The 13,186-nt window shown below is 28.0% G+C and overlaps 1 protein-coding gene across 3 annotated transcripts; it reads left to right on the forward strand.

Moving 5' to 3' along the window:
* Positions 1–1,186: 1,186 nt before the first annotated feature.
* On the forward strand, positions 1,187–9,115 carry LOC130677083 (polycomb group RING finger protein 3). Of its 3 annotated transcripts, none has more exons than XR_008991528.1 (8): positions 1,187–1,373; positions 3,115–3,415; positions 3,625–3,914; positions 3,976–4,197; positions 7,724–7,844; positions 7,908–8,162; positions 8,504–8,732; positions 8,805–9,115. XR_008991528.1 is itself a non-coding variant. In XM_057483672.1 (4 exons), exons 2-4 carry the CDS (start codon positions 3,139–3,141, stop codon positions 4,099–4,101), a joined length of 693 nt encoding a protein of 230 aa, XP_057339655.1. In that variant the 5' UTR covers positions 1,188–1,373; positions 3,115–3,138; the 3' UTR covers positions 4,102–5,822. The 3 variants fall into 3 exon arrangements, 1 of the variants encoding a protein (XP_057339655.1); XR_008991529.1 differs by having other exon boundaries at positions 1,188–1,323; XM_057483672.1 differs by lacking the exons at positions 7,724–7,844; positions 7,908–8,162; positions 8,504–8,732; positions 8,805–9,115 and having other exon boundaries at positions 1,188–1,373; positions 3,976–5,822.
* Positions 9,116–13,186: the final 4,071 nt, after the last annotated feature.

Here is a 13,186-nt window from a genome sequence, read left to right on the forward strand (position 1 = left end):
AATGACAAAAATCTTATTCAGGATAATGGACCCGATCCTTTCAATGCAGATCATTCTGAAAAAGTGTATTTTCAGTTTTCATAATATTTATATTGATCTATTTGTTGTTATTTGTTAACAATTGTATATTTACAATGATCCTGAAGTTAGCTCCTGGTGAAAATTTTTCTGACTTTTCTCTGAGAAACTCTGAAAAAGTCCTAGAACTTTGAAAAAGTCTTTAGACCTAAGTTTTTTTTCAGAGAAAATTCCGAAAAATTTCCACCAGGGGCAGACAATTAACAATTTTCGAGTTTTCTTTTTTCAGCAATTTAATTTAAAAGCCAAAAAAAAAACTAAAAATATGCACATGTAGAAAATTTAAAAAATTATGTCCAATTTTTTATGAGTGTGAATGTAGCAGACATCAGACAAATTTAAAATTATTAGTTAATCAACTAAGAAATTAATAAAATAAAATTTCAAAAAAACGCGCATTTGAAAAATTTGAAAATGAATAAGTGCATTTTCTTAAAATTTTTTTTTTTTATTAATTATCTACTATATTTATTTATAACTTTAAATCTGTCTGATGTCTGCTACATTCACGCTCACAATTTTTTAAATATTTTTTTAAAATTCAATTTTTAAAAAAATTCAAAAATTATTAGACTCCGGCCAATTCCAGTATCATGCAATTACATATAGCTTACAATTATTTATTAGCGATTTCTGTCCTCTAATTACCTCTTACATTATTTTATTTTTGCAAATATAATTTCGTAAATTCATAAAAAATCAACCCGTAGATTTACTTTCATTTGTTTCAGGAAAAAGTTAAGGAAAAAAAAACCTGATTAGATTTATCAGAAAAAAAAAAGTGTTTGACAAAACTAATGACTTGATACCACTATTAAGTTGGCGCGGAAATTAAATATTTTTTAATGAATGATATGCCAAAAAAATTGCTCTTTAAATGCTCTTTCAGAATCCACAATTGCTCCAGTCATAAAATTAATATTTAATTAATTATTATGATGTGATGGCAGCCTTCGCCTTCGGCTCCAGTAAACTTCATCTCGTCTGAATTCGCCTTAAATTTACTATACATTGATAAAGAAATTATCAGTCGTTGAAATTAAAAAATCTTCCGGATGATGCCGCTAGTTTAAAACTCCTTCTTGTTGTTGTCATCTCATCAGTCATAACTTTAACAATAGAATAATTATTTTTCCACATACTAATAAATTTCCCCTATAAAAAATCCCAGTACAAAATTAAATTTATTAAAATAAAATAGAACCCAAATGCACGCGTTAAAATTTTAAAATATTTACACCGAGAGTAAGTCCATGAAAGATAAATTTATAGTTTTTCATCTCCAGTCTGCTGAGGTTAGAATTTTCAATAACCTACTTTTGTAAAATGATTGAGTTTAATCAACTATACAAACAAATAAAAGCCAAACAATTAAATACTATCGTACATACACGGATTTTACCGTAAAATAATAATAAATTGCTATCAATAACGAGATTAAAAATTATTTTAAATTATCAGTTTTATTTTCTTGTGTCAACGTGTCAACAATTGCAATCACATGTTTCTATTTATCAGTAGATTTTTAATTAATTTTATTTAATTACATAATTATAAGTGGATACATAATTTAATATGAGTGTAAATATATATGATCTTGAATTTAGCAGACAATTAAAAATTTTTGGATGCTATTTTCAACTAGTTAATTACAAAAATTTAAAAAACTAAAAATATGCACTTGTAGAAAATTTTAAAAACTATAAGTGCAATTTTTTTAAATATTTTTTTTTTTAATTTATCATTTAAAAAAAAAAAATTCAAAAAATTATGATACTGAACTTAGCCGACAATTATTAATTTTCGGATTTTTTTTTTTAACAAATCAATTACAAAAAAACAAAAAATAAAAATATGCACATGTAGAAAATTTTAAAAACTACCGGTGCAATTTTTTCAAATATTTTTTTTCTTATAAGTTATCTACTAAAAAAAAATACAAAAATTATTAGACGTCAGCTGACTTCAGTATCACAATAAGTTTTGGATTTTTTTTTTAAATGATAAATTTAAAAAAAAAATATTTAAAAAAATTGCACTTATAGTTTTTTTCATTTTCTACACGTGCATTTTTTCAATTTTTTTTTTTTTTGTAATTGATTTGTTGAAAAAAAAATCCAAAAACTCTTAATTGTCTACTAACTTCAGGATCATAAAAAATTATTAGATGTCGGCTAACTTCAGAATCATAAATGTGTCAGGCATGAGACAATTTATAAATTTTAAATAAATAGATAAGTAAATTAAAATAATGAAATTTTAAAAAATGCGCGTATGGATTTTGCATTTATTTAAATATGCATTTTTTTCATTTTTACTCTGCTTACATTTTATTCATTTGTTATAAAATTACAAAAATTTAAAATTGTCTGCTACATTCAAAATGATGATCCTGAAGTTACCAGACAATTATAAATTTTTGAATTTTTTTTTTAACAAATCGATTGCAAAAAAATGAAAAATAAAAATATGCACATGTAGAAAATTTTAAGAACTATAAGTGCAATTTTTTCAAATATTTTTTCTTTTATTTATCGTTTCAAATAAATTTCAAAAATTATTAGACGTCGGCTAACTTCAATATCATTCAAAATGAGTGTAAATGTATCAGGCATGAAACAATTTATAAATTTTAAATAAATACATAAGTAAATTGTAAAAAATGCGCGTACGGATTTGCATTTATTTAAATATGAATTTTTTTATTTTTACTCTACTTACATTTTGTTCACTTGTTATAAAATTTAAAAAATTAAAAATTGTCTGCTACATTCACAATGAGTGTAAATGTAGATGAGTGTGAATGTAGCAGACATACGAAATTTTTTAGATTACACATAAAAAATTTCAATAATTAAAATAATAAAATTTTAAAAAATGCTTGTACTGAATTTTGAATTTTCTAAACATGTATTGTTTAAATTTTTTATTTTATAAACATTTAAATTTATCATTTAAAAGTTTAAAAAATTGTCAAGTGTCCGGTAACTTTACTATCCATGCATTGACTCATAAATAAATTTTTTTTTTCCACAGATTTAAAATAAAGCAACAGATTAAATGGTGCTCACAGGTGCCATGGAAAGAAGAATAAAATTAAAAACACTTAATAGCCACATAACTTGTAAAATATGTCGTGGTTATTTAATTGACGCAACAACAGTTACCGAGTGCCTGCATACTTTTTGTAAAAGTTGTCTAGTTAAACATTTGGAGGAAAAACACACATGTCCAACATGCCAAATAGTTATACATCAGTCACATCCATTACAGTATATAAGTTTTGACAGGACAATGCAAGATATTGTTTACAAACTTGTTCCTGATCTGCAAGAAAGTAATTCATTTTTTTATTCATACCGTCAATTATTCATAAGTTTTTTAATGGAGATTTGAAAAAGGGCGGGGGAGTAGAAAATTTAAAAAATCAGTTACCAGAACTTGGAAATTTAACTGTCAAATTTTGAAAGCTGTCTGGTCGCGATTTAAATGAATGATCAAGTGAAGTAATTGAATTAATTATTTATTTGTTTGTTTGTTTGATAGATGAGATAAAAAGAGAACGTGAGTTTTATCGAGCACGTGGGCTGCCGTGTCCGAAAGATGTGTTACCAAATGCTGGTGATGTTGAAGATGAAAAAGCCTCGGCGGACGCACATGCCGAGGCTGATTATCATCGTGCTGATGAACAAGTAAATGTTTGTCTTGAGTGTATTAGTAGTAATTTAAAAACACTAAAAAGAAGATTCATAAGATGTTCAGCACAGGCTACGATAACACACTTAAAAAAATTTATTGCCAAAAAAGTTCTAAATGGATTGGAAAAATATCGTGATGTAAGTATTTATTTATAATAATAATTATTGTCATTAATTAATTGTGATTTAATTTTTATAGATTGACATTCTGTGTAATGATGAACTATTAGGTAAAGATCATACATTAAAGTTTGTCTACGTAACACGATGGAGGTTTAGGGACCCACCATTAAGATTACAATACCGACCAAGAATAGATATTTAAGTCAATACATATATTTAATAATTAAGAGTTATTTTATAATTTAAATAACTTTAATTATTCGACTACTCTTCCAGTTTATTTTTATTTCAACGTAAGGTAAATGACCTAGTACCCGATCAGTGAACTAGGACTCGATCATTACATGTATTTGTATGTCAATATTTAGTAAAATTTAGTGAATATAGATATACAAATACATGAGTAATCGAGTACTAGTTTCCTAATCGGGTAATAGTTGTATGATTAGATACTAGTTCCCTGATTGAGTACTAGTTACCTGATCAGGTATTAATTCACTGATTGGGTACTAATTCCCTGTTTGGGTACTAATTCACTGATCGGGTACTAGTTTCCTAATCGGGCAATAGTTTTATGATCAGATACTAGTTCTCTGATTGAGTACTAGTTTCCTGATTAGGTACTAATTCACTGATTAAGTACTAATTCCCTGATCGGGTACTAGTTTCCTGATTAGGAACTAATTCACTGATTAGGTACTAATTCACTGATTAGGTACTAATTCACTGATTAGGTACTAATTCACTGATTAGGTACTAATTCACTGATTAGGTACTAATTCACTGATTAGGTACTAATTCCCTGATCGGGTACTAGTTTCCTAATCGGGCAATAGTTTTATGATCAGATACTAGTTCTCTGATTGAGTACTAGTTTCCTGATTAGGAACTAATTCACTGATTAGGTACTAATTCACTGATTAGGTACTGATTCCCTGATCGGGTACTAGTTTCCTAATCAGGTAATAGTTTTATGATCGGATACTAGTTCTCCGATCATATACTAATTTCTTGATCGGGTACTAATTCACTGATTGAGTACTAGTTTCCTAATCGGGTAATAGTTTTATGATCAGCAGGGTACGGAAGTTTGTGCTCAACAATAAGAATAAAAAAAAAATATTCACGCAAATTTCTCTATATCAAAATGACGATCGCGAGCAAATTCACCTACATCAAATTAAAAGATATATTCAAATTTCGAGTGTCATCAAAGAATGTCGAAATTGAGGTCGTGAAAAGAATAGGTCAATAAAACTATCAGCAAGATAATTAGCAAGACCAGTAACAAGACAATTGTCTTGCTCGTCTTACTGGCGGTCTTGCTAATTATCTTGCTGGTAGTCTTGCTCATTGTCTTGCTGGTGGTCTTGCTAATTATTTTTCTGATTGTCTTATAGACATATTTTTTTCACAACCACAATTTCGATATTCTTTTATAACATTCGATATTTGAATATATCTTTTAATTTAATTCACGTGAATCTGCTCACGGACGTCATTTTGATATAAAAAAATTTGGGCGAATTGTTTTCTTTTATCCTTATTGTTGAGCACAAACTTTTGTACCCTGAATCATTGATCAGTTGCTAGTTCTCTAATTGGGTACTAGTTGCCCGATTAGGTACTGATTCTCTGATCAGATATTAGTTTCCTGATTGAGTACTGGGTCACCTTATCATTAATTAGCAATCTAAGTACTTATTGCATAATTAAAGAAGGCGTTAGCAAATCACCCAAAGTATTTTTTTTTTTGCATTAACATGAATTTAATTATTTAATTATTTATATTTTTAATTAAATTAATTATTGATTATTATTATTATTTTTATAAGTGTGTTTATATTTTGTGTAGGGACAATAGTTTTAATGACTTGATTTATTTTTTTCTTGAATCATATATTATTTTATTTTTAAATGACAAATAATTTTTTTTTTTTTTGAAAATGCAATTTATTGTAATGATTTAAAAAATAATTTTTTAATTTAACATTTATCAATTGACGAATTTTTAAATTCAAAAATGAATTAATTCGAAAAGTTTTTATATACTTGATTATTATTAATTAATTTAAAAATTTAATCATGTTTGACTTTATTAATTGACTAACAATTAATGTTAATTTTTGATTTAAAAAAAAAGTTTTTTAGTTTATAATTTACTAAATTAATTTTTAAAATAAAATGAATTTTGAGTTGATTAATTTTTAGAAAAAAAATATATTAATTGCTCTTTAAATAATTAATAATTAACAATTAATATCAGAGCCAAGTCAAAAGTGTGAATATTTTTTTTTATACATAACTTTGTATATTTATGCACATATATATCGAAGTTTATTTAAAATTATAATCATGTTTTTAAAAAATAAATTTAGAATAATATTTTAAAAAAAGGTACTGATAAAAAATATTTTTTGACTAATTTGAACGTTAATAAATATTCTAAATAAACTTTGATAAATTACCGCTTGTAGAAAAATAATTAAAGAAATGGAACCGGGTATATTATTCGTTGAGCAAGTGTGTGATTGTATATAATAACAAAAAAATATCAGATTAAAATGAGATAAATAAGTAAGATAAAAATAATAGAATAAAGTTTGGATAAAAAAAAAAGAAATTAATTGACATTATTAAAACAATTAGAAGCATTGTCAAAGCTTGTTTATTGAACACAGTGTGTCGGTATAAATTATTATAAAATAAATATGTTTTGTACAGTATATTAATTTTTCAATCATTTTTTAAATCATCATCATCAGCGCCCTATAAATTGTTTAATAATTTAAAAATTATTTATTTATTTATTTATAAACGCCCCTCGGCAATTATATATAGTAGGGTGGCCCAAAAAAACCGACTATTTTTTTTTTTTCGATCTCGCATGAAAATTTGTTGGTTTACGATGTTTTAAGAAGCCTCTCAAAAAATCAGCTCGATAAAAAATTTTTAAGAGGTCGCTCACGAATTTTGAAAATATCAAAAATAATCGAAATTCGGATTTTTATTTGTAAATTTTTTTCTTTCTCGTAGCAGCAGACGTCTAATAATTTTCGGATGTTGTTCGAAACGATAAATAATTTTAAAAAATATTTAAATAAATTGCACTCATAGTTATTTAAATTTTCAACCTGTGCATTTGAAAAATTTTTTTTTTTATCATTAATTCCTTGAAAAAAAAAAAAATCCGAAAATTTTAAATTGCCTGTTAACTTCAGGATCATTCTTTTCTCTAATTTCACTGCAAGCTTTTCAAACTTCCCGCCATGAAACTAGAAAATTTTCAAAAAAAGGGAAGTTCTTGGTTTGGGTCTGATTTTCGAAAATAAAGTTTTCATCAGATGTCGACGTTTTGAGGTCCTAGGAATCTATTCTGACGATTTTCAGATGAACGCCCGTGTATACAGTTTGTTATCCTGTGGTTAATTTTACTGCATTTTAAAAATTTTACTTCTTAATTAATTTAATCAGATAATTATTCGGGCGGATAAAAGCAGCTTTGATTCTTGAGCAAACTCAGTGAGGAAATTTTTATAAATTTCATAATTGTGATGAAACTTAAATGAATAAATACTCAATAAAATTTAAACTAATAAATTTTTATCAGTTAAGTATCCGTGCAAATTTATAAAACTGCATAATTTAAATAACAATGAGGTACAAGTAACTTTTTCTCCTCTAATTATGAAATAATTGAAATTAGCCAGTTTGTTTAAGACTAAAAAATTACTGAACCAGAAATTTGCGTTAATTGGCACCACACTTTAACTGTTTTTAAAACAAATAATTGTCCATCGAAATCAGTTTAATTATTTGTGCAGTGTCTGGGATGTGGCAGTTGATGTTTCAATGACCTGATAACGGAGACTATAAAAATCATGAGTTACCATATCCTGGTTACAATTACTGTTCTCACTTGAAGAACAGCTCCGCATTTTATTTGTAAGTATCCTTGGATTTTTTAAAAATTTAAAATTTGTAATAATAGTTTAATTAAATTTACAGTTTCTGCATCAGTGTCACGTGACTAAATAAAATGCAAGGACAATTTTTATTAATCCTTTCCATTGGAATCCTAGCCGGTGCTTGTATGTGTGCTGATACTAACAACTGCGCACCAAAATGTCGAGATAATTGTTTCAGACCTGCACCACAGAATTATGGACCCTATTTAACTCGTAGTGAAATCAACAGACTTATTAGAACGTATAGTTACACGTTCAGAACACCAGCAAACTTTGGAACTACGTGGCTTTTGGCGTAATTATTAATTTTCATTAAAAATATACAAAAATTATACTTTATTTGGCTAATTATCATTACCAATTAAATTTGTCATAAAAATTAATATCACCTTCGTGTAGTACGGTAAATTTCCGTTATTTTGAGTACCCACAAGCCTATATTTGCGTCAAATGAAAATTAACATATTTTTATATATAAAATTTATGAAGAAATTTTTATTATCAAAACATATTGATGTGGGTACTCAAACTAACGGGAATTAAGTTTTCTACTCGGTCCTTATACTTTGAATTCGGAAAAAAATTTTTTTGACTCCTTGAATTTAAAAAAATTTAATTTTTTGATTTTAAATTCAGATTATGTCAAATTTACCCTGAGTACTATCAGAGGTACCCAAATTACATCGGAATACCGGATTACGCTTTGTTAAATAATGCGAACTTTATAAGACTGGGAGCCGTATACACCGAAGCATTTAATGATCTTGTCAGCGCTTTGACTCAGAACTCGCTTAGTAACGAGGAACTTTTTATAAAATGGCCATGTCCTTATGCAAGTGAAGGATACACTGAGCACGATAAAAAGGTAGGAAAACATTTACATTGATCTTCTTATTTTGTAATAAAATTAATCGAATAATTTAAAATAATTTTTCAGAACGTCCAGGACGTTTTTATCAGCGTTCTGCGTTGCATCCAGGACGACTTCACTCAAGCAGATGCCGATCTCTGGAACAAAGCCTGGACAATAATTTGGCGTAATTACACCGCGGGGGCTCGAAATGTACAAAATAAGTAATTTCGAACTCACCAAAAGTCAATTATTCTCGGAATAAAAATTACTTCAAGTAAACTTTTAATATTTGTATTTTATTTCACGCGCTCACAGAGTAATTAAAATACGTTTAATTCAAATTTATTAATTACTCATCAAGTGTACGGATGTTTAAAAAGTTATTCAATTGTACAGATAATTAAAAGTTGAAATCAAAATAAAAACAATTAATTTTTTTTCTATTTCTCACCTCAAGTATAGATAATTGGGGCAAAATGGGCCGCATGAAAAAAATCATCTCGCCCAAAATACCTCACCAGCAATTCTAATAATATTCAAATCAATAATTTATTCCATAAATAAAAAATAATTAAAATTTATGATGATCCTGAAGTTAGCAGACCATTAAAAATTTTTTGATTTTTTTTTAACAATTAATTTTGAAGAAAAAAAAAAATAAAAATATGCACTTGTAGAAAATTTAAAAGACTATAAGTGCAATTTTTTTAAATATATTTTTTTTTATAATTTCTCGCTTAATAAAAATTCAAAAATTTCAAATGTATGATGATACTGAAGTTAGCCGACGTCTAATAATTTTTTGACTTTTTCTAGACAGTAAATTATAAAAAAAAAAAATATTAAAAAAAATTCCTCTTATAGTCTTTTAAATTTTCTACATGTGCATATTTTTATTTTTTTTTTTCTTCAAATTTAATTGTTGAAAAAAAACCCAAAAATTTTTAAATGTCTGCTAATTTCAGGATCGTAATTTATGACGATCCTGAAGTTAGCAGACAGTTACAAATTTTCGGATTTTTTTTTCAACCAATAAATTACAAAAAAAAAAAAAAAACTAAAAATATATACATGTAGAAAATTTAATAAACTATAGGCGCAAGTTTTCAAAATATTTTTTTTTATAGTCAATCATTTTTAAAAAAATTCAAAAACTGTCAGACGTCTGCTAACTTCAGTATCATTAATTTTCAGTAAAATTATTATTATTATTTTTTTTTTTACATTTTTTTCTGAGTAAACATATGCGAGATTTTCAAAATTTTGTATCTTAAAATTTCTAAGTGGCATTGATGAGAGATAAAATATGTTAATTTTTAAGAAATACACTTATCCAAAAAATTAAAGGAACAAGAAAATTTTATAAATTTTTTAGTGATTTTTGGAAGGCTGTATTTTCGTGAAAAATGATCGTATCAAAAAAGCAAATTGAAGCTTGAAATCTCTAGTTTGAAGATCTTTCAGCAAAATATTTTTTTGCGCCATGGTTTTTGCAGAATCATAAGAAAAAGGTCGAGACAAAATTTTTCTAAATTTTTTGGTTTCGTTTTTTAGGTCTACGGGGCCGGGAAAAATTTTTTCAAAAAAACGAATTCATAGCTTGTTTAGGAAATTTATTCAGCTACAATTTGCTTTTTTTTGTTTCTCTGTACGACAATTTGCTGCTGAGATATCAGCCTTCAAATGAAAAAGGATCCTTTTGTCTTTGATTATTGATATCTCAGCAAGAAATAGTCACACAGTAATTTAAAGGGCAGTTTAATAAACTTGAATAAATCCCCTACAAGCTCCATTTTTGATTTTTAAAAAAAAAAATTTTTTTTCATCCTTGATATCCATTTGAAAAACCTTTAAAAAATGGCCATTTTCTGGTTTTTTAGTCGACTCATCGCTACTCTGCAAATATTGATAAAAAAAATAATGTTGCCAGGTAATTTTACAGTTTAATGTACCCCCAAAAACCCTGGAAATTTTCAGATTGATCCATTGAACCGTTTGTCCGGTCCGATTGCTCAAAGTTTTACAAAACAATTAAAGGAACAAGTTTTGTTCCTTAATTTGTGTAATCGTTATCAAAATGAAAAAATTGATTTTTTTTTTATTTTCTTTCATTTTTGCAGTAGTTATTCAGTAAATGAAAGGTAAAAAGGAGAAAAAAAAATTTTCCAAAAAATGAGACCAAACAAGAATTTTTTCCAATTTTTTTTTTTCGTTTTTCGGAAAAAATTTTTTTTTCTCCTTTTTACCTTTCATTTACTGAATAACTACTGCAAAAATGAAAGAAAATAAAAAAAAAATCAATTTTTTCATTTTGATAACGATTACACAAATTAAGGAACAAAACTTGTTCCTTTAATTGTTTTGTAAAACTTTGAGCAATCGGACCGGACAAACGGTTCAATGGATCAATCTGAAAATTTCCAGGGTTTTTGGGGGTACATTAAACTGTAAAATTACCTGGCAACATTATTTTTTTTATCAATATTTGCAGAGTAGCGATGAGTCGACTAAAAAACCAGAAAATGGCCATTTTTTAAAGGTTTTTCAAATGGATATCAAGGATGAAAAAAAATTTTTTTTTTTAAAAATCAAAAATGGAGCTTGTAGGGGATTTATTCAAGTTTATTAAACTGCCCTTTAAATTACTGTGTGACTATTTCTTGCTGAGATATCAATAATCAAAGACAAAAGGATCCTTTTTCATTTGAAGGCTGATATCTCAGCAGCAAATTGTCGTACAGAGAAACAAAAAAAAGCAAATTGTAGCTGAATAAATTTCCTAAACAAGCTATGAATTCGTTTTTTTGAAAAAATTTTTCCCGGCCCCGTAGACCTAAAAAACGAAACCAAAAAATTTAGAAAAATTTTGTCTCGACCTTTTTCTTATGATTCTGCAAAAACCATGGCGCAAAAAAATATTTTGCTGAAAGATCTTCAAACTAGAGATTTCAAGCTTCAATTTGCTTTTTTTATTTTTTCGATACGATCATTTTTCACGAAAATACAGCCTTCCAAAAATCACTAAAAAATTTATAAAATTTTCTTGTTCCTTTAATTTTTTGGATAAGTGTATATCTATTTTATTACTTAAAATTGCTTATTTATTAAGTGTCCCGGAAATATTTATTGAGGCTGATCTAGGAACACCAGTTCATATTCAGCCAGAATGATATTTTGTATTCGCTTATACAATTTTGCTTCTAATTTCTAATTGATTAAGAGAAGTTATAGCTTTAATTTTCTCAATTTTAATGTCAATAATTATATTATTATTTAAAATCAATAAATTTCAATACTTACAATTTTAGTCTATGAGACAAGTTCGTTATAAGGTATTTATCTCAATTGTTATTTTATTAATTTGATTAAGTGCTCAGCTGATTGACGATCTTTATATTTTAATTAAATTAATTTTTTTCAATTTTGTTTTTATCGAAAAATTTTATTTCACGAAATATTATACTCTTTTCCACACCACCACAGAGGTAGAGTATTAGGCGCTTTTTTTTTTACGTGGTTTCTCCTATAGAACTACTCCACGGTGAAGTGCAGCCGGTTTTAGTTGTTATCACCAGGCTTGCAGTTTTTCTTATGCTTATGCTTATAATTCCACTTGTTATTAAATTTCTGTCCGCACCTTGAGCATTGGGTAACCTTGCCCGAACATTTATCCTCGTGCTTCCTGACATTTCGAACCCCAGAATAGGTCCATTTGCATTTATTGCAATAAAAGTTGTCCACTTTTTTCTGATGAGTAGACCAGACGTGCTCCTTAATGGAGCTACTCCACATACTTTCATTGCAAATTTTGCAGTTATGTCTGCCTTCTCCTTCTGCCTGTATGACGTCATCCCACTTGATCTGGGAGAATTGATCTTTACCACAGACCTGATAGTACCTGTTTGCCCTGTATATAGCAGGTACTAACAAGCCTGGGATTCCCACGGCGGTGTTTGCAGGATCGTCGAATTCCGCTTGCCAGTCCCGGTCTTGCTGGTAATCCGGTTCTTCGTCATCACTAGCGTTGTCGTCATCTCTTCCCCTGGCCCCATCTTCGTCATGTGACTCTTCCTGGCTTGGAGTGTTTTCGCCACTTCCTCCGTCATCACTTCCAGTGATGATTCTGGAGTAATCCCCGTCATTGGAGTCTTCCTGGCTTGCGTTCTTATCGCCACTTCCTCCATCATCACTTCCACTGGCGATCCTGGAGTAATCCTCGTCATTGGAGTCTTCCTGGCTTGCGTTCTTATCGCCACTTCCTCCATCATCACTTCCACTGACGATCCTGGAGTAATCCCCATCATTAGAGTCTTCCTGACTGGTGTTATTTGTGTCTGATCTATTACTTGAAGAAGATCTCCTTTGCTCAGCAACGATGACCGAACGGCGATGAGCCTCTTCCAAGTTGTTTATCTGCTCTTGCTGGGAATTGAGAATTCTGATCTGGATGGATATTCGACGCGATT

This window comes from Microplitis mediator, chromosome 11 (genome assembly GCF_029852145.1).
Source record: "Microplitis mediator isolate UGA2020A chromosome 11, iyMicMedi2.1, whole genome shotgun sequence".
In the NCBI taxonomy this organism is placed as follows: domain Eukaryota; kingdom Metazoa; phylum Arthropoda; class Insecta; order Hymenoptera; family Braconidae; genus Microplitis; species Microplitis mediator.

What these genes read in the sequence shown, in the direction of transcription:
- LOC130677083 (XM_057483672.1), top strand. Translation starts at nt 3,139, where the DNA reads ATGGTGCTCACAGGTGCCATGGAAAGAAGAATAAAATTAAAAACACTT. An exon ending in TGTTCCTGATCTGCAAGAAA is followed by an intron (nt 3,416 to 3,624) that starts GTAATTCATTTT and finishes TTTGTTTGATAG; the next exon opens with ATGAGATAAAAAGAGAACGT. An exon ending in GATTGGAAAAATATCGTGAT is followed by an intron (nt 3,915 to 3,975) that starts GTAAGTATTTAT and finishes TAATTTTTATAG; the next exon opens with ATTGACATTCTGTGTAATGA.